Source organism: Chenopodium quinoa, unplaced genomic scaffold (assembly GCF_001683475.1).
Source record: "Chenopodium quinoa cultivar QQ74 unplaced genomic scaffold, ASM168347v1, whole genome shotgun sequence".
Taxonomy (NCBI): Eukaryota; Viridiplantae; Streptophyta; class Magnoliopsida; order Caryophyllales; family Amaranthaceae; genus Chenopodium; species Chenopodium quinoa.
In genome coordinates, this window is record NW_018742980.1 from 2896395 (window position 1) to 2918672 (window position 22278).

Here is a 22278-nt window from a genome sequence, read left to right on the forward strand (position 1 = left end):
CATAAACAAACAACTAAACCAATAAAAACTAACTACTCCACCATAGGAAGACGGACAAATATCTACACTACTCGTGTAGATTTATTAAAACTTAAAGAGCAAAACTAAAGAAAAGGGAAGAACTTAGACTACTTTCGGCCTAAACGACTAAGAATTTTTAAAAAACCCTAGAAGAGAAGAGGAGAGGTCTACTCTGTAATTCAATTTACTGTAATTTTGTTGAAATTTAAGTTATTTTTATTAATATTAAATTAGTTTTTTAATAATTAAATTTATTTTTATTAATTTGTCATTATATTTTTTCTATGAACTTCTAGAATCTAGAATAAGATTTAATTTTATTGAACTTAACTTAATTTTGCTAAAATTAACTTGTTTTTACTAAGCTTAACATATTTTTACTAACTTAACTTATTTTACTTACTATCTTTTATTTAAGGTGAAGAGATCAGGGCTCAATTGCAAATCAGATCTTGTACTTAAACTTGTGAGTTTAATGATTTTTTATTGGTGTTGAGACCTTAATTTATAGTTTCTCGAGTCGAGAAAACATTTGACACGTTATCGGTGGAAAAACTTATATACTGCGTATAAACGAAATAAGAGCTAGTAGATGATTTATATTTTCAAATACTATTTTATCACTTTTAATCTACGGAGTTGGTCCTTGACTTTATTTATTTTTATTTAATTTGCAACATTTTGATTTTCGAGTATGTCACTATATTACTTTGGCCAATTAATGACCTTAATTATATATTTATAAAATTTTAAAATGTTCATATTATGAGTATTTCACATTGGCACAAATTTACCCATTAGCTAACTCGTGTAAAAAAATGACTTATGAAATATGCAAATGTAGACAATATGTAGGGAAATATTGGTTAAATTAACATATTTCAATAACTTAGTCGTCTATCAACATTTTATAGGGAAATTGCTCATTAATTGGGACAACTTAATAGAAATAAGAGCAGTTTTAGTGGTTGTGTAGATAAGGTCTTGTTATAAGACCAAAAGTGTTTAGCTAACTATTGAAGCTAAAATATATAATTATATTAGCTTGGCCAAGCGAGAAGCTAATTAAGAAAGTGAGCCTTTTAATTTTAGGAAAGGTGTGCCATTTTATTACTCAAGGGACAAATTGTCAATTAATACATACAACACAACAAAAATGAAAGCTTTTTAGCAACTAAGTTTGGCAATAGATTTTTAAAACATTGCTAAATAGCAACGAAAATAATTTTTTCATTGCCTAATTAAAAGCAACATTTTATGCTTTAGTTTTTTAATAAGCTACGTGTTTTTGATTTGTTGGTGTTATTGTCTTACTAATTGTTACTATATGGCATCATATTTTTGTCTTGTTTCCATATAGCAACAAACTATGGCAACTGATATTTTATTTGTATTGATTTAGAAACAAACAAAGGCAATGAATTTTTGAATTGTTGCCATTAGAAACAAGTCGCCTAAACTATTGTTGCTAGATGATAATGTATTTTTTTTATTTGTTTCCATAACCAATGTAACACCCTCAAATCTCCCTCTATGAAAATACTAGTATAATACGTATAATTATACCGCAGAGATAGACTTAGGCGTATTACCGCCGCGTGATTACGCAAGGCTACCAAAACTACTAACCAAAACCAATACTTCGCAACGGAAACTCAAACTCTTTCTTTATTAATAATAGCTATAAATAGAAACCATTGTCATGAGTACTCATAAATAAACAACACTAGACAAAAAAGGTAAAAAGGCACCGGTTTAAACCCCCCTTTGGCACCGATTTTGAACCGTAGGGGATTTGAGGGATGCCAAATCCATGAAAATTTGGCACCGGTTCAAAACCGGTGTTAACTAAAGCATTTAGCACCGGTGAACCGGTGCTAACTACATGATTTGGCACCGGTTAACGGGTGCCAACTACATGCTTTAAACCGGTGCCAACTACCATGGCGCGATTTTTTTTTTATTTTCAATACTATTGGCACCGGTTCAAAGCAAGAACCGGTGCAAAAAACCCCACTTTAGTCACCGATTCTTGCTTTGAACCGGTGCCAAAAGTCTAAAAAAAATTTAAAAAAACTTTTGGCACCGGTTCTGGTACAAACCGGTGCCAAAAATACCCCAAAAAAATAAAAAATAAAAAATTTTGCAGTTTTTTCACTTAAATTGATATAGAAACATTAACATATATATAAAGTTACATATTTTCATTAAAAAAGGCTGTAATATTACAATTTTCGTCCAAAAAAAAATTAAATAATCTAGACTTATCTTTGATCGACCTTTCTTGCATTTCATATAACTAGCTGTCCTGGTCTTGTGCTGGTGGCTGCTCTGCTGGCTGTGGCTGTGTTTCTGCTCTGATGGCTGTGGCTGTTCTGCTTCTGTCGCTGTGTTTCTGCTCTGTTCAAGCTGCCTGGGTGATTCGTTTTGCTTCTGTTCAGGCTGCCTTGTGCTAGTGGCTGCTCTGCTGGCTGATGTGTTGTTGTGTGTTCAGGCTAACTTGCTGCTCTGTTGTTTGCTGTGCTGCTATTTCTGTTCTGCTGCGCTGCTGTGCCTGTTCAGCAAAAAATAGATGGTGAGAATTGGAGAATCACCTCAATTGTCAAGGGTGTGATCACATTCATACTGTTACCCCGCCAAAGAGAAAGGACACCTTCATTTTTTATTGTTCTGCTAAAGCAACCCATCATTCCTTTGTAAGGAGTCGAAAGATGACCATATTTTAGCATCTCATTCTGACATTGCATCAGGCTATAGACCTGTTCAATAGGAGCCACAACTGAGGCTGAAATAACCTGAGACATTCCTTGCAGGATGGCATACGACCTAGGATTTTGTTCCCTTGGGTGTACTTGCTTCTTTGGAGTAATCACAGAAGAGGAAGATATGTTTAGGGATGGTTGTAACGAATATCTATGTACCAACAGGGCGGGATCTCTGAATAAATTTTGAGCTACAATGGTGCTGCCAAGAATGTGAGGAGATCTAGGAGAGTGATACAACCAATGCAAATCTGGGAACATAGAAGTATGTTCACACCTATCTGCCATTTCAGATGAAAGTGTTTCCTGCAAGAATGATGTAGAATTGTAAGACAATGTTATCTAAATGATGCTGTAGATAAGAGCAAATTTATTAATTTGGATTTCCAAAAGGAGATGGCTTTGGGTATGAGTGTATGACAGAAGCCAAGTGCTCCTTATTTTGTACAGGTATAAATCATATAATCCTCCTTTTGGCAAGGCTCTTCGAATAAGGGGTATTTTTTCCAGCAAGGCCTTTCCTCTTATAGTTGCCTTAATTGAATATCTCAATGAGAATATCATAATAACCATCTCGGAAGTCATCATAACAAGGGTGACTGGATATTCACAGTCAAGGTACTCAAGGTAATTTCAAAAAGGTACATACCAATGTGTTCAATCAACAAAAATGACAAGATGACACACCTACAGTTGAGAATATGACAAAGATACAAGATTTCAGCTATTTAACTACAAAGAGATCTCAGAGAGGAACTTCCATGAATAGCTAGCTAACAATAAAATTGTATCTAGATAGTAGGGTTTGAGAAAGGAGAAAGAAGGTGTTAACACCATTTTCCTTTACTTAGATACCATTTGGTAAAAGAAAAGCAGAGAGAACCAAAAGGTCCAACACTTTAAACCAAATTCTTTTGATTTTGAGAAATAACACAAATTCACTTCTCCCTACCCTTCCTTACCCTCTAGGCCTCTACCATTGTTACCCAAACACACTTACACACTGTAATGCTCTCACCAAACAACCAAGTTCATATGAAGTAGATGTGCCGTCAAACTGATACACATTCCAGTATGCAATATCCATCCTCACATATACTTCACACTATCCTTTAGACCTTTACAGGATGTCTTAAAATATTACTCACACTTCAATTTCAAGTAATCTGTATAATTCATATAATACTTCAGTATTTCTTTCTCCATCCCACCAATCATTTTTGGTCTCCTTCGCAATACTATCAAACATATTTCTGTCCTTACTGAATTATAAACAATTTGTTCACATTTACCAAATATTATAAAAGCACGCACCAAATCGAATTATAGAGTTTATTTCTTGGGAGCAATACTATTCGTTTACTTCCTAGGAATATAAACAACATCGTCAATAATGTATGTCAAGGTATGACCCTTTTACATGATTGTGCTCTATAGTGTCAATCAACAAACTTTAACCCCAATAACTCTTAAGATTAAGGGCACCCTACTACTGTGCTACCCTAGATATAAAATTTTGGTAAGGCACCTAAATCAAATTATGGTGTGATGTTGAAACAATGAAAGGATCATTTTTTTATGATAATATAAAAAATTAACAAGATTAAGCTAAAGGGTATAGATAAATTCATAAAGAAAACACAAAAAATGTAGGAATTCAGGAATAGACCCTCCCCCCACCCCACCCCACCCAAAAAAAAAAAATATCATTTTAATGGCAGAGTATAATGTGGGAATTAAATTACACTAACAATAATTTTCCAAAAGCAATATATTCTTTCATTTCCTACACCCAAAATTTTAATTTGCTCTTGCAAAACAAGCATAGTATTCTAAAATTAATGCAAGAGCAAAAATGGTGTTATGACAGGAAAGTAGAAATACCAAACATGTGAAGATAGTAAGTCTTAGGACCAAATAACATATGGCAACTCATAGACAGCTAAGACATCAACAAACTATTTTGACATATCTAAGCCGAAATTATTCCCGTTAAAACTAGAGGTTGAAGTAGTAGTTGATGTATGCTTATCATAGACAAGGATGACTTAATATGATAGAAAGAGGTAAATTCCAGTATCATGCAACTGAAAATAAGGACTTGTGGAAATTCAGCTTTGTATAGATAGCTACCATCTCCCCTATGATTCTGTCTCTGTAACGGCCTGACCGCCTGAGTATACTATGCTATCAAACAATAAATTACATGCAGATTCTTCCATTTCACTAGTATTAAAATAGCTCGTATCCACATTTTGTCAAATAATGCTCAACACAAAATTATCAGACACCCATGATCTCTTAAGGATAATTAGTTCTACTAGTGGCAAAGTTAAATGCATCCAATACACACTACTAGAAATAGGCCGTTTTCCGAGGGAATCGTTCCGACGGAATTAATTTCCGTCGGAAAATTCCAAATTTCCGACGGAATTTGGGTCTGTCAGAACAGTCCGTCGGAAAAGATAGGTTGCGAAGGAAAATCCCTCGAAAATATTCTGACGGATTTTTTTCCCCTCGGAATTTACTTCTTCCGACGGAATATTTCCTCGGAAAATACCTTGTGACGGAAATTTCCGTCGGAAGCTTTAAATTCCGAGGGAAATTTAATCCGTCGGAACATATAAATTTCCTACGGATTTTATATCCGTCGGAAAATTACGACAGATTAAAAATCCGTCGGAAATTTCCGACGGAATTTAACCCTTTTTCGACGGAATTTTGTTGTTTTTTTAAATAAATAAAAAAAAAAACGAAACCCTAAACCCTTAATGTTCCGACGGAATATTCCGTCTGAGTATAATTAAATTAAAATTAAAAAAAAAAACCCTAAAACCCTCACCATTTACCAGCCGCCCCCCCCCCCTTCTTTCTCATTCACATTTTCATTTTTCTCTTTAATTTCCTCCTCCTTCTTCCTGACACTCGCCTTCTCCTTCTCCTTCTCCTTCTTCTCTTCCTCTCCTTCTCCATCCTTCTTCTCTTCCTCTACGCCTTCCCCTTTCGTTCTCCCTCTCGTTCTCCTTCTCCCTCCTCTTCTCCTCTTGTTCTTCTTCACTAACCACCAACGTCGGTGTAAACAACACCACCAACGCCATCAACAACTCCGTCATTTTCGCCATCAACATCAACAACATCAAGAACACAAGGTTTTCAAGTCAAATTCGACCATGAAAACTCTAGATCTAGAGTTTTCATGGTTGAATTTGACCTCGTAAACCCATATTCGAGGCTTTTTGTGATCGAATTAAGGTATGTATATTGTTTTTTTTTTAATTAATTTGTTGTTCTTTTCGGGTTTTTTTTTTTTTGAAAAAATATGGTGGTGGTAGTGGATATTGGAGTTTCGATGTTGGAGGTTGCGTGGTGGGTAGATCCGGGTTTTTGTGGGAATTTTTTGATTTTTTTGGGTGGTACGGTAGTGGTTTGGGTGCCTTGGGTGGTTACAGAGTTGGTGGGTGCGTGTGGTGGGTGGTGTATTTGGTGGGGGATGGCTGGGCGGCAGGGGGCAAGGGATGGGTAAGGGGGGCAGGGGATGGTTGGGCGGCAGAGGGTGGGGTGCGTTGGGGGGGGGCAGGGGATGGGTATGGGGGCAGGGGGTATGGGTGGTGGCTGGGCGGCACGGGGTATGGGTGCGTGGGGGGGAGGGGATGTGTATGGGGGCAGGGGTCTGGGTGGTGGCTGGGCGGCAGGTGGGGTGGGTGTGGGTGGGGGTGGTCAGGGTGGGTGTGGGTGGGGGGTTTTTCTGGCAGGGTAGGGCTGTTTTTTTTTTTTTAATTTTTTTTAAACTTTTCCGACGGAATTTTCCGTCGGAATATACCTCGTCCGACGGAAAATTCCGTCGGAAATCTTTCCAACTCCAACGGAACTTTCCGTCGGAACCTTGCGACGGATTTACACTGAAAGTCAATAAAAGCGCCGACAGAACAAAATCCGTCGGAATAGACCTTTCCGACGGAATATCGCAAAATACCTACAAAGGGTCTTCCGACAACGCTTTCCGACGGAATTCCGTCGGAAATGGCCATTTCCGACGGAATTTCAGGGTTTTTCGACAGATTTTTTCCGTCGTTGATTGACTGTTTTCTAGTAGTGACAAGTTCTACATCTAAAAACTGAACTCTGAAGCACAAATTGTCAAACCAGAAAGACAACAAAAAACTGAACAATTAGACTAAGTTAGGTAGTTTTCTAGTAGTAAAAGACCTACCACAAAATACTAACAATGTCATTAGAAATTAGATTCACCATATGTTAGTTCATATGAACCTCTATCACCTTAAGGCCTACTTTTTATGAATTAAATGGCACATAATGCATAAGAATAGTCTAAACAAACAACTAACAGTCCAATTTATACATGGCAAGTGAATGCAGCAAATGGTACCCTTTGTTCTGCCATATCCTTGGTGTTTCGGGGTTTTTTGATATGTCCTGCGGGAGAGTTACAATTCCGATAATGCCCTTCAACGCTTGTACCTGCAAAACCACGAAGTCTCCGGTTGGTTGGAGCTCCGCCTCCGACAATCAAGTCAGTAACGTACAGGAGGAAAAGTGTGCGTAAATAGTGAAATTACTTCTCGCGAAATGGGAGAATTCTGCAATTAATATTGCTCGGGATTGGTGTATGTATTTATGGATGAAATTGAATGCCCCATTAATGAGGGTCTCTCCACTATTTATAGTGGGGAGCCTTGGTTCCCCATTTAGGGTTCACTGGACACGTGTCAGTAAGGGATTGGAGCCCTGCTGACCAATGGCTGGGTGCCACGTGTCGCTTGACCATTGGGCCACGTGTCTGGGGTATTTTTACCCCAAACATTTGCCCCTCACAGGTGCTGACGTGGCAAGGTGCCACGTGGCGCCTGTGAAGAGTGCTGACGGTTTTTTTTTTTTTGAAACCTCTTCAGATTCTAACTGAAGGAAGAGGAGGGAAAAGCAGAAGGGGAAGAGTCGCGACTCTTCGCCTTCTGGGACAAAATCCTATAAATAGGAGAAGGCGCCCTTAAGCTCTCATTTACAAACTTCGCGAAATTTCTTGATTTTGAGAGCATCCGGTTTTCAGAGTTGAGAGCAGACGGAAATTTGATAGTTGAGAGCAGCCAGTTTTCAGACCGCTTGTGTTGTTGCGAGCAAGCAAAGGATTTTCGTGAGGGTACCCAAGGGAACTCAGCCGGTTTTCAGACCGTCTGTATCTTTGCAAGCATCCCCAAGAAATTTCTTGAGGTTTCAACAAGTTCTCACTTTCTTTAGGTACCGTCTCTATTCCTTCTAGCTTTTCCATGTATTTCTGTTTGCGTCTTTTGCTTGTGCTTTTATTTATTAGCCCCATAAGTAGATGGACCCTTTATACCCATACCCGGAACATAGTTGTGAACTCAGCCGGTCAATTAGTACGGCTGAGTCTAGAACTGGATCTGCCGCCTCTGATCTTTGGAATTTCCCCTTTTCAACGCCTATATCAACTGACTCCGTGTCTGTGCAGGACACGATGGCCAGGATTAGGGGAACAACTATGGACCCCAATTATAGAGGCGGGAACTCAAACGAGTTGTCGCCTGAGAGACGAGCCTCGGACGAGGTGGCTAGAGACTCACCTGGGGGCATACCCGCCACCCCAAGCGATAGCATTTTAGGCTCCTTCACCGAAGAGTCTTCCTCTGCTCAGGAGGCTGAGCTGCCAGGATCCGTCAACGAGGATCCCAAATCCCCATCCGGCTCTGATGCCAGTCGTATTGAAAGCAGTAGCACTAGCTACCTGACCTCGTCTGAAGATAGCGAGGAGGCGGAGAGGCCTACTTGGCAAAGTAGAAACGACCCTCTCATGATTGCCGTGTCTACTAAGGACAGGGCCCTCATGCGGTCCTCCCTGACGAACTTTGTCACCAAGCGGCCGCTAGGAGGGGGTTATAAACTGTCAATATCGGCGGAGTTTGGAACGGTTGTATGGGAGGATGACCAACCCCATGCGGACAGCTGGTTTGGGTGCTATGAAGCGGCCTTCCTTGCCGGGCTCCGCTTCCCTTTACACAACACAATAAAGGCCAGACTAAGGGGATATGGCCTAGGCGTCTGACAACTCACCCCTAATTCCTGGGTGAATATACTCGGGTATATCGCCGCCTGCGAGATGTAGGATCTCAACCCCGGTTGGGAGGCGTTTGCCCATATGCATTATTTGAGTAGAAGCCCAGGCGGCTGGAGAGCCTGGTACACTTTGACGACTTATCCTCAATACTTGATGACGCTGGATAAGCCGTCTAAATGGTCGGACTGGAAGAACCGGTTTTATCTAGTTAAAGCCCGACTGAAGAAGAGAATAGGGAGTTCCGGATCTACAACCGGAAACCAGAACTTTTAGGGCAGAAGTGTCGGCTGCCCCCAGTGCCGGAGAACGATAGGGAGGCTATACTGGACTCCGGATTCTTTGAGCTAGTCCCCTCCACTCTCTCAACCGGAGAGATAATAAGGGTGCCCAAAAACTGGGTGCCCAAACATGAATTTTTTAAGGACGAGTGCTTCTTGTCCGCCTGCGGTCTTAGCAGCATGTTCGAAAGACGTAGGTTAAGAGCCTCAGCCGGTTTATTTTATGCCGGCTGGCTACTTTCTTTTGATTGCAATGCTTGTGATTTTGTTCTGATCTTGACCGGATGTATTTGTTTTGTGTTTTGCAGAAGAAGCAAAGAACATGTTGCCCACCGCCAAAACACCTGCCAAAAAAGCTTCAGACATCCGGAAGGAAAATTTGGAGAAGAAACTTGCCGCTCAGGCGGCTAAAAAGGTTAGACCGCCTGACTCTTTCTTGTTTGTTGTGCTTCCGTTTTGGTTATTTCTTCGCCTAACCGTTTGTGCCTTCATTTCAGGATGGGAGCAAAACTCCTCGCTCCCTGCAAAAACAAATCCGGCCAAGGCCGATTGTTGAGGAGCCTGCACTGAAGGTGTAGAAAACTTCTTCAACCGCCCGGGCTACTACCGGTGGTAAAACAATAAAGACCCCAGGCGGGTCTAATGCTGAAACGGCCTTGAAAGAGGTCACGCCAATAAGGACCACAACCGGTCCATCTTCTGCCGGAGGCCAGAGATGCTTCCAATAAGGTACAAACCCTTTCAACCTCACGCTTCTTGACCTACCCATGCGTGTTAAGTTATATTCTCAGTCTCAGCCGGGAGATTCTCCGAACAGCCGGCTGTCCGTAGGCGGAGCATATGCAGCTTTCTCACCGTCTGTTTCTGGTGCAGATAATTCCCCACGCTGGCCGGATGCAACTCAGTATGCCCAGGCCATGCTGAAAGCCGTCCCCCGGGACGAGAAGGAGGCGATTCCTGGAATCAACACCTTCAATGCCGACCGTGTAATGGTCGAGCTGGCTGATGTAAGTTTACGAGTGCCCACCCGGTATTTCATTTGTATTATGCGCACCCGGTTTTTCTACTGACACCGGTTGTGTTGTTGCAGGCACTGCTGCGCGTGGAGGGGCTCAAGAAAGCCTACATCCTCAAACAAGAGGAGGTAAAGAGAGCCAAACAGGCTGCGGATGATGCACATAATGTTGCTGAATATTCAATGATTATGCATGATTTAGAAACTAAATCTATAATCATGCGATAGGCGGACCAGGTCAAGACCCTCCAACAGGCCCTCAAAGAGTCCAAGACCAAAGTGGACAATCTTCAAGCGGCCCTGGACAATGCTGAAGATGAGCTCAAGAAGCATGAGGAGCCCCTCAAACGGCTTGACCAGGCGGAGAAGAGAATGACCGCCTGGTCAAGGAGGCAGCTGCTGCACAGGGAAACTTCCAAGCCACCCTCGAAGCTGAACAGAGCCGGCTCATTGAGGAGAATGAGCAGGGCTGCGAGAACCGGATGAAGAGGGAGTTCTCCATTATCCATCCGGGTACAGACTACAACGTCTGGGAGCTCACCTACAAATACGCAGATCTTGCCATTCTGGCTGAGGAGGAGGGCAAGTCGGGGCCTGAACCCTATAAGCAGTGGGTTGAGGCGGAGTTCAAGCGGATGCAGGAGGAAGCGGCTGGCCACGAGGAGGCAGTCGAGGATGAAGATCCCGACTCCCTTCCCACCACCGACCCATCTCATCCGGAAGGGGACCAAGCTCAGGCTGACCGGATGACTGTGCAGCTAGAATAGCAGCGACCTCCCGGCCTGCGTGCCGTGCATTATCTAGTCATAGCGCCGGAAGGGTCGGCTTATTCTGTTGTTGTTTTTTATTTCGAGTATTAATATACATTTTCACTGGCTGTGCCCGGTTTTATTTGTAAACATTTCCACCGGCTGAGCCGACTTTTGAATGAATTTCTTCTACAACTCCTTCTATTTTCTTTGCAAAATTTTTTTTACTCTTTTGCAAGTATATTTCCGCATGAACCCCAACCAGACTGGGTGGGGATAGGGTAATTGCCCTTGGATAGGGGGCTGGCAGAAGTGACATGGTGCCAGGCGGCTATCCATAAGCCATAGTACAAATACTAATAAGTTAGCTAAGTGCTAACATCAGAGTGGATGCCAGCCGATTTCTACTGACTTGTCGGCTGGTGCTTTTGTAAAGGACTGCGCAGGTTTAGGGTGTCCATTTGCCGGTTGGGCTTTTGCGAGAAAACCCTTGCATAGGTCATGGCCTAAACCAATATGTTTAAGGCCTGCCTTCTCTTAGTGAGTCAGGCGGTGACATTAGGTACCGACTGTCTGTTTGGAGGCCAGCCTTTGGTGGTACTTTTTTCCCAAAGAGTAAGCCGGCCGCATGTTTAGGAATGCTAGCCTGCGTTTCTTTGGTGCAATGGATCATTCAGGCGGGTAGGGCCGCCTGAAGTTTGATCACTAGAACAATTTTCCACCCAAATGGGAGATGTTCTCTTCGTTGAATTCGCCCGTATGGGTGTCACCGGATGATTCATTAGTTCTCAGGGCCGCTTGTGTTGAGCACAAGACATGGCGCATGGAAATTTTATAAGGAGAGCCGCTTGTGGTAAGCACAAGACATGGCATATGTAAACATAATATGTAGTAAATTTTCTCATTAATCATACAGAAGTTTACAAAAAGCTATACAATTTCTAGAAGTAGTACTTTTTGAGATTGTCTACATTCCAGGTTCTAGGCAGCTTTCTACCGTCTAGGGTTTCCAGGCGGTATGTGCCGTCTCGCACTTCTTCAAAGATCCGGTAGGGTCCTTCCCAATTTAGGGTTAATTTTCCTTGTTCATTGGCCCTACCGGTTGCTTCTATTTTGCGAAGCACAAAATCTCCTACTTTCAAGGGCCGTTTGTGGACCCGCTTGTTGTAGGCTCTTGTCATTCTCAGACGGTGGATCTCATGACGCAAGGCTGCGTTGCCCCTTCGCTTTGGGAGAGCATCCAGTGCAAGCCGCATGGCTTCCCAGTTGGCCTCCTCATCATACAGCATGATGCGAAGGGTTGGCTCATAATGCTCAACGGGGAGTACCGCCTCGGTGCCGTATGTCATAAGAAATGGGGTTTCACCGGTTGCCCCTTTTTCTGTTGTCCTGATGGCCCAAAGGACATGAGGAAATTCCTCTGCCCATAGTCCACCGGCTCTTTCCACCTTCTTCTTTATACCGTCTGAGATCAGCTTGTTGAAAGCCTCAACTTGCCCGTTTGCCTAAAGCTGGCCAACGGATGCAAAACAATGGGAGATTCCTTGGTCCCCCAACCAGCTCTTGAGGACAAGCGTTTCAAATTGTGGTCCGTTGTCAAAAACCATAGACACTGGAACCCCAAACCGGGTGACGACGTTTCTCCAGATGAAGGAGATCACATATTTCGTTTATTTGCCTTTAACCGCCTCTGCTTCAACCCATTTGGTGAAGTAGTCCACTACCACCAAAATGTAGCGGCGACCGCCTGATGCAGGCACATAAGGACCAAGAATGTTCATGCCCCACTTTGCGAATGGAACCGGACTGTGGATGGTTGCCAGGTCAGTTGCCGGTCGATGTATCAACCGGGCAAACTTTTGGCATTTGTCACACCGTTTCACTAAATCCATGGCATCTGCCTCAAGAGTGGGCCAAAAATACCCTTGCCGTCTGGCTCTTCTTGCTATGGACCTGCCACCTATGTATGAGGCACAATATCCCGCATGCAGGTCCTCTAGGACTTCTCTTCCCCTTTCCGGGGTTACACACTTCAGGAACGGCTGTAGGTACCCCTTCCGGAGGAGCTCTCCCTAATGCATAACAAAACTCAGAGCACGCTTCTTGAGTGCTACTGCTTCAGAAGGGACATCCAGCAAAGTACCGTCTGTCAAGTAAGCCCGGATGGGGTCCGCCCAGGTGGCACTTCGGTCTAGAATCCCAATGGGGTCATGATCAATGCTTCTTTTCTGAATGACTTCCCAAAAGGCTGTCCTAGGTGCATCACATGAGGCGAATGATGCCAATTTGGAAAGGGCATCCGCCTGATTATTCTCGGACCGGGGCACCTGACTTAGATGAAATTCGTCAAGGGACCCGGCCTCTTCTCTGACCGCCTGCAAATATTTGATCATAGCCGGATGGGTGGCTTCGTAGTCACCATGGTACTGGCTAACAATCAACTGAGAGTCTGAGCAGACGCTAACTTTTCTTCCCCCTGCCGCCTTACACATACGTATACCGGCTAGCAGGGCTTCATACTCTGCCTCATTATTTGAGGCTTGGAACTTGAACCGTAGTGCATATTCAAACTTATCCCCTTCCAGATAATGGCATATAACGCCTGCACCACAGTCGTTCACTATAGAACTACCGTCTACAAATAACTTCCAAACCTGATCAGGATTTTCCGGTTGCACCGGTCTAGTCATCTCGACAATGAAGTCGGCAAACGCCTGACCTTTCACTGCCCTCCTGGGTTCAAAAGTTATCTCAAGGCTTTGTATTTCAACAGCCCACTTGATCATTCTACCGGATGACTCGATGGTGGTCATTGGGCGTTTGAGCGGCTGGTCTGTATATACAACCACCGGGTGAGCCAAAAAATAAGGCTTCAACCGCTTGACTGCTACGAACAGCGCCAACCCAAATTTTTCGATCATAAGGTACCGGAGTTCAGCATTTTTAAGAACATGGCTGATGAAATACACCGGGAGCTGGTTACCGTCTCTCTCAGCAAGGAGGACGGCGCTGAGGGAATGATCGGAGACGGCTAGGTACATGTAGAGAACCTCCTGGGGTAGGGGGCTCACTAGCCTTGGCAAAGAGTGCAAGTGTTGCTTTAGCCTCTGAAATGCCACTTCCGCCTCTTCTCCCCACTCAAATCTGGACCTCTTCCGGATGGCCTGGAAGAAATAGAGGCACTTGTCGCCTGACCGGCTGAGAAACCTTCCCAACGCCGCCAGGCAACCGGTCAATTTCTGGACCTTTTTTACAGTGCGGGGAGAGCGCATGTCAATGATCGCCTGTACTTTTTCCGGATTAGCCTCTATGCCCCTTTGGTCGATCAAAAATCCGAGGAACTTCCCAGACTCAACACCAAATACACACTTCTTTGGGTTGAGCATGACCCGGTGCCGCCTGAGTGTGGAGAATGTTTCTCGGAGGTCCAGTAGGTGATCCGTCTGTAGCTTGGATTTGACTATCATGTCATCAATATACGCCTCTAAAATCCTGCCAATCTGGTTGATGAAAACTGTGTTTATCATGCGCTGGAATGTAGCCGGTGCATTCTTTAACCCAAACGGCATCACCTTGTAACAAAATAACCCCTGATCAGTGACGAAGGCCGTTCTTTCTTGATCTTTTTTCCACAGGGGTATTTGATGGAAACCTGAATAGGCATCCATGAAACTTATCAGAGCATGACCGGCTGTTGAATCGACCAGATTGTCGATCTTTGGAAGCGGGTAACTGTCCTTGGGACATGCTCTGTTCAGATCTGTGTAGTCTATACATATCCGCCAGGTACCATTCGGCTTTTTCACAAGGACAACGTTTGCTACCCAATCCGGGTAGTAGCATTGCCGGATGAACCCAGCATCTAACAACTTTTTGACCTCAGCCGCTACCGCCTGAGATCTTTCTTCACCGTGATCCCTCTTTTTCTGCCTGACCGACTTCTTTTTAGGGTCCAGAACGAGCTTGTGGACGGCTAGATCCGGGCTGACGTCTGGCATATCTTCCACTTCAAAGGAAAAAATGTCTTTGAATTCCTTCAGAAGTTGAAGCAAGTCTGCTCCCAACCGTTCAAAAGCAACCGTCCCAATCTTAACGGTTTTGTCAGGGCGGCTGTCGTCTAGGACGACATCGAGGCAGTCACCAGCCGGCTGAGGTCATTGGTCATCTGACCTTTCCCCGGCTAGTGATTGCTATTTTTCTTGTTTGACGGGTTCCATTATGTCCGCCTTTCTTTTCTTACCGGATGCCCTTGGAGCCGGGTCTGCTGTATCGCAGTTATCAATGTCTATGGGCTTACCGTCACCGGCTGCCCCCGTAGTTGGTTTGACGTCAGAGAGATAGCACTCCCTAGCCGTCCTCTGGTCCCCTTTCAGGGAACCGACTGTACTATCATCTTTTTCAAATTTTACGAGCATGAGCGAGGGGACGATAACAGCCTTAGATTCGTTGAGGGTCGGACGGCCAAAGATCATGTTGTAGGCGGCCAGCTCCTCTACAACTAAGAACTTTACCACCATGTGGCGTCCTTCCCCCTTTTCACCCAGCCGGATGGGAAGATTTATGCTTCCTACCGGATGCACTACCCCTCCCCCAAAACCAACTAGTGGGTGAGGCGCCTGGTGCATGTTACTGGGTTTGTACTTGAGCTTGGCCAAGCACTGATAGCTGATCAGGTCAGACGAGCTCCCGGTATCTATTAGGATCCGGCCAACCCTCTGATTGGCAACTTTACATTCGATGACTATGGGATCATCGTGAGGCCGCCTGACCTTGCCTCGGTCCTTCTCAGAAATAAGGACCTCAGGAAAGGTGTCTTTCGACGCCTGGCCCTCATCCACTGAGTTGACCAGCTTCCTGATGTTATCTTTGGTGCCCCTAATGGTGGGATCCCCTCCGGCAAAACCGCCTGCTATGGTGAAGATAGTCTGCCTCTTCTTTGCCTGGGTGTTTCTCTTGGCTTTGGACAGATAGGACTTCAGAGCCCCCTCATCAGCCAGACGGTCTAATAGCCGCCTGAGGCTATAGAAACCATTAGTGTCGTGGCCGACATCCTCATGGTATTGGCAGTATTTGCTCTTGTCCCGGTTGCTTACGGGACTTTTCATCGCAGCCAGTTTCTCGAGAGACATCCGGTCTTTGATTTCCATGAGGATGGAGGAGCAGTCCTTTGTGAACTCGTACCTGGGAACGTACGGTTCAGATTTCCGTCTAAGCTTCTGAGCCGGCTGACCAGGTCGGTCTGCCGCCCAGACCTCTTTTCTCTTCTTTTCTTCCTTTTTCGCCGACTGTTGCTGTTGCCGGCTATCTTTTCTGTCGGATTTTTTGGAATCCGGCGGCTGCTTTACATTGCAGAGCTCTATCGCCTGTATATAGGCTTCAGCTTCCATTAACGCCTCTTGAAGGGAGGCTACCCTTTTCCGGACGAGGTCGAACTTGAAGGTCGACCCATCCTTCAGACCCTTAAAGAAGTTTATGTAAGCAACTTCGTCAGACAGTCCTTGAATATGAATTCTCATCAAATTGAACCGTCTGACGTAGGACCGGAGCCCTTCTCTTTCACCCTGCTGTATTGCCTCTAGGTTGAGGCTAGTCTTTTTGGCAAGGATATTCATTGAAAAATTTGACGTAAATAAGTACGCCAAAGTTTTGAAATTGTTGATGCAGCTGGCTGGTAGATTACCAAACCACCGTTGGGCAATGCCCTTTAGGGTAGCCGGGAAGCACCTGCACCAGACGACATCATCCAACCCCTGTAGGTACATAAGGTTAGAGTACGCCATTAGGTGGTCCTCTGGGTTGGTGGTACCATCATAGGCCCCTACCAACACGTTTTTAACCTTAGCTAGTTGTGCCGCCTGGGTTGTCTCGAAGAGAACGTTGTGGGCTGTTCTCCCAGGTTTAGCAGGCGCAGCTGCCAGTCCATGGGCTGGTACGACTGCTGCACATGCCCGCAAAAGAGACCCGGTTGGGTGAAAGGGGATCCACCCAGTCCAGTTGGTGAACCAAATAGACCAGGCTGGATCACTTTGGATCCAGAACGGGCGGAGGGTTCGCCCGTCTGACTCCCTAGGCTTGTTCCCGTACGCCTGTTAGAGGTGTCACGGAAAATTTCTGGGAAGGTCGAAGTTGAGGCCGACGCAGACGCTTGACTTCTCTTTTCCTGGAGGAACATCCGGGCATCAGAGAAAGTCTTTTTTGAACCATCGGGCTGTAAGTGTCGGATGGGTTTTCTGAGCTCCGCTTGAGGGAAGTGGAGCCTGTTTTGATCAAACTTGAGGCCCTCCCCTCCTTTGGCTTTGGATGAGGGGTAGGGACCCGGTCTTTGATCATCTTCTTCCTAGAGGAAGGCTTCTTGGTCGGCTGACTCTTTTTGGGAGTAGCTGACCGAATAAGGTTCTTGATATCGCCCTTGAAACTATTCATGAAGGTCATGAGTTCGTTCCTAGTGACGGGAGCAGAGCCCTCTGCCGCTTGTACAGCTCCAACCGGGTTGTCGGCTGGGTTGTCTGGAGCAGCTTGGTTGTTTTCCCGTTCCTTCTTATCGGAACGGGTGTGTTTTGTTCTGAAGGACCCGTCTGGGGCCACATAGGTGTTGACTTCATAGTCATCACCACTTTCATGGTCCGTCTGGACCTCAGGCTCGACCAACGACCGCTTGTCCTGATCCGGTGGTACAGGGTTAGAAGTCATCTCAGAAGTACTCTCCCCACAAACGGCGCCAAATGTTTCGGGGTTTTTTGATATAACCTGCGGGAGAGTTACAATTCCGAGAATGCCCTTCAACGCTTGTACCTGCAAAACCACGAAGTCTCCGGTTGGTTGGAGCTCCGCCTCCGACAATCAAGTCAGTAACGTACAGGAGGAAAAGTGTGCGTAAATAGTGAAATTACTTCTCACGTAATGGGAGAATTCTGCAATTAATATTGCTCGGGATTGGTGTATGTATTTATGGATGAAATTGAATGCCCTATTAATGAGGGTCTCTCCACTATTTATAGTGGGGAGCCTTGGTTCCCCATTTAGGGTTCACTGGACACGTGTCAGCAAGGGATTGGAGCCCTGCTGACCAATGGCTGGGTGCCACGTGTCGCTTGACCAATGGGCCACGTGTCTGGGGTATTTTTACCCCAAACATTTGGCAATTTCTTTAGCCCTCCATTCATCAGCTTCTCGGTCAAGTTTCTTGAATTGCTCCTCCTCCTGTGAACCATTAAGAAAATCAGTTAACATAAACATACTCCAAAACTTGTAATTCAGGTATATAGCCTGATATTAGCAATAGAATACAACCTTAGCAAGTGATTCAGCAACACGGCGTCTCTTCCTCTTCCTCCACAACTTATTGCGTTTTGACTTGTTAATTTTGTCACTCAATCTAACAACAACAAATTTCTCCTCCCATGGGGTCCCATCATCAGTAACAAACTTGAGAGGTTCAAGCAGAAACCGCAATTTTGACATCAACCCATTTGCAGCCTCTATTAAAATCAGCTCTTGGGCACCCAAATCAATCCTATTATCCTCAAAAAACCTACAAAAGTCATCAATTTTTGAACTATCGATTGACCCATCAACACCATCATCATCATTATCACTCCCCTTCCCTACACACCCTTTTACTTCCTTAACCTTCATCAACATATCCAACTCTTTTTGCCTACCATAAACAACCCACAAAACAAAAACAAAAAAAGACCCAATTAAGTTATTACAACTTTTTTAGCATTTTCTCAACAGAAATTAAGGAAATTAGAACTAACACAAATAATTAGCGAAATTGATATTCATTGATTAAAAAACTTCATTGATAAAAAAACATTACCTTAGAAGTTGTTTCAATGGAGGAGAAAGCTCAGAACTGCTACAATATAACGCAAAGCTAAATAACCAGAAACCCTAACCTCGAATTTCTGATTTTTGGTTCGAAATTGATTCGAATTTGTTGTTGTTGAAGACGCACGCACATCGAATTGATTCAAAATAGACACACCCAGAAACCCTAACCTCCAATATTGTAGAAAGAGAGAAGGAGAAGGAGAAGGAGATCGAAAGAGAGAAGAAAGGAAAGGGAAAGGGAAAGTGGCGGTTATGGAGAAGGAGATCGAAAGAGAGAGAAGGAGTGTTAGGAAAGTGCTGAGAGAAAGCTCAGAAGCCCTTTCAATGGAGAAATTCGAGTACGCTTCAATGGAGGAGAGAGAGAGGCAGATCAGATGAGAAGAGGAAAGATCGAGGAAATGAAAGCAAGAGAAAGAAAGAGTATGGGAAATGAAATGAAAACGAAGAAGACCCGGTTTTTTTTTTCAAAAATGGCACCGGTTTAAACCGGTGCTAATTAACATAGTTGGCATCGGTTTAAGGCGAACCGGTGCCAACTCTATGCCATACTTTTTTTTTTATAAGTTGGCACCGGTTTGAACCGGTGCTAATTAAATGATTGGCACCGGTTTTGGTTGGAACCGATGCCAACACTGAATTTTTCAATCCCGCCCATTTCTTTTGGCACCGGTTTTCACGAACCGGTACTAAAGGGGGTGCCTATTTCATTTTTTCTACTAGTGCAAAGACCAACATTCCTAATCTAGGTGAAGAACATCCCGGGACTCTAATATACTCAAATATTGACTCCACCTGAAAATAGTCAGCACTGCTTACCATTAAGGTAAACAGGGCGAACCAAAACAAATAGGAAATACGGAGTAAATTCAATTTATTTGCAAACATGCTTTTAAAAACTAATTCCAAAGTTAATCCAATAATTCCAAAACTCATAGTTTCAAAACCAATTCTCAAGATTCTCAAAACAATTCCAATAACTCAACAGTTCAATAAAAACAATTTATAAAACCAATTCCTCTTTTTAAAACCAATTCCTCACCCAAGTGTGCACACCCCTCAAGTTAGTCTCCTACTATTTCAAGGCTATTCTTGAGGAAAGACTCGGTCATACAAAGTCCAAAGTCTTATCTACCAAATTCGCATAGTGGGATTACTATCAACATGCTTGTAAAGCTTTAATAATAAAAATTCAATAAATCCTTTTCCAATTTCAAAATTCCAACATAATTCAAAATTCCTTTTATTTGCTTTCTAAATCAAACCTTTTTTTTTTCAAAAACTCTTTTAAAACAATCCAACATACTTTTAAAATCCAAACTCCTTTAAACATAATAATTTCGAACCATTTAAAACATGATATAAAATCAATCCTCCAATTTACTTATCAAAACCATTTTTTTTAAACGTGCTTTATTTCATAAATCATAATTCAATTCAATTTAATTTAATCTTCATAAAAATCATGTAAAACATGCTTATTCAATCCAATCAATTTCAAAGGTATCTAGCCACCTAAACTTGTACTTTTGATCCTTGCTAGCAACACAAAAAGAAACTTCAAGAACTTTGATTGAACACAGTTGATAGGCTTATCGCGTACCTAACAAAAATAACCTAACTATTCCTTCTAACTGTGTAGTAGGGCAAGTAAGGATCGAATCCCAAGAGACTATGGTTCATTCAATTAATCAGACTCAATTAATCACTAAGCACGTCACCAATCAATAATGGATGATAATAATCAACTAATATATTAAATAACACAATTAACTAGAGGAAATATTAATCAATAAACTAAAGCATCCAAGATCAAGCATTACCACGATTATGATTGATAAACTAATAAATCTACCCCCAATATATAAATCAATTGACAAGAAGAAAAGCAATCCCTAATAATAATACCAAAGGTCTCTTCCAAGTTATCAATGGCTTCCCAAATTAACTATCAAGCCTACTTCCGTGGAATCAAGCGAATAAGGGACATTAAACACCATGCCTAGATTCCTAATTATTCAATCATCTACTTCCGTGATGATCTTCAAACCCTTAATTGGAATAACCTAATCCCGTTAATACCCAACTTCCGTTGCAATAAGAACAAAGGGATGATAACAATACTAATTATTCCTAATCTAGTATTGGCATAAACACAATCAATTAAGCATGTCAATTGGGATTATTATTGGGGAATTTAAAGATTTACTTTATACATCAATCATAATCGAGCTTAGCAAGATCCCGGATTAAGGAAACTACTCACACATCATAATAAAATCAAAATCAAGTTCAAAAACAAGAAACAGTAAAGAAAACATATTTAGAGAACAGCGAATATCAGAAAAGAGTGAAGTAAGATAAATACCAATTACTCCAATTGAAAGAACTCAAATTGTTGATGAACAATTGATTAATCTGGGATTAAAAGATTGAAATTGCTTAAAGGAAATAAAACTAGGGTTCTTGAGAGTTTTCTAGGGCTTAAGGAGAAAAACTAATGAAAAACTCCCCTTTTAAAAGTTAATTACAAAAGGGTATTTATACCCTCAAAAGATAGAAATTCGGAAATAGCTGAAATCGCGCAATCTTGAACATCGCCCGGTCAGACCGGGCAAACCTCGCCCGATCGGGCGGAGGAAGGCTGCGTAAAATACGACAGTTTTCCTTCTTTGCCCGGTCAGACCGGGCGAACCTCGCCCGGTCGGGCGCGCGTAACACGTTTCCAGAATTGCATCTTCATAACTTGACTTCTTCATCGCCCGGTCTGACCGGGCGAAGCCTGCCCGATCGGGCGCGCGTTGCACCGTTCAGAATTGGGCTTCTTCCTGTGAACTCTTCATTGCCCGGTCTGCCCGGGCAAGCCATGCCCGGTCGGGCACTCCACATAAATTGCAGTTCTTGGCTATCAACTCTTCCGAATCTACTAAAAACACGTCCAATTGCCTAGAAACGCTTCATATTCCTGAAAAGCTTACTAAAACAATCGAATACACTAAAGAAGAGATTGTTAGCAAGAAATGGCTCCGTAGAGCTCAAAACCATATAAAATTACTAAGTAAAACCGGGGAAAACCATTGTATAAAACACGTATATCAAATTCCCCCAAGCTAAACCTTTGCTTGTCCCTAAGCAAAGCAATGAATAAATAAATCAATACTTCACCCCAAAAGCAATTCAAATCAATAAATACGATTAAAGGTAAACTCGACAGTTATGCATCAAAGTCAACCAATCAAATCCATCTGACTACTCATCCTGTCTGACAATAGTCACATAGAGCAAACCACAAGAGCATATAGAATTCAAGACTAGTGTTCACACACTCAACTCTCATTTATGTGGCGAGTAAAAGATATACTCGATCGCTCTCCATCCAACTCCTTTAAATGTGAACAATGCCCTCCCAAACTCACGCACTCGTGTGTTTAAAGAAACAAGCACTCAACCTAGCAGTCGACTCGAAATATATCAAATCATTCTTTGCATTGGAAAACAACTAATTTCACATTCACACAACTCTATGCACAAA

At 43.1% G+C, this 22278-nt stretch overlaps 2 protein-coding genes across 2 annotated transcripts; both read right to left on the reverse strand.

Annotated features, from left to right (window-relative positions):
- Positions 1-2579: 2579 nt before the first annotated feature.
- On the reverse strand, positions 2580-3870 carry LOC110729302 (ADP,ATP carrier protein 3, mitochondrial-like). Its single transcript, XM_021909034.1, has 2 exons — positions 3784-3870; positions 2580-3089 (listed from the first exon to the last, which is right to left on the reverse strand). The coding sequence occupies exons 1-2, from the start codon at positions 3868-3870 to the stop codon at positions 2580-2582; spliced, it is 597 nt and encodes a 198-aa protein (XP_021764726.1).
- Positions 3871-18035: 14165 nt separating this feature from the next.
- On the reverse strand, positions 18036-18797 carry LOC110729303 (U11/U12 small nuclear ribonucleoprotein 59 kDa protein-like). Its single transcript, XM_021909035.1, has 2 exons — positions 18204-18797; positions 18036-18113 (listed from the first exon to the last, which is right to left on the reverse strand). The coding sequence occupies exons 1-2, from the start codon at positions 18552-18554 to the stop codon at positions 18036-18038; spliced, it is 429 nt and encodes a 142-aa protein (XP_021764727.1). The 5' UTR covers positions 18555-18797.
- Positions 18798-22278: the final 3481 nt, after the last annotated feature.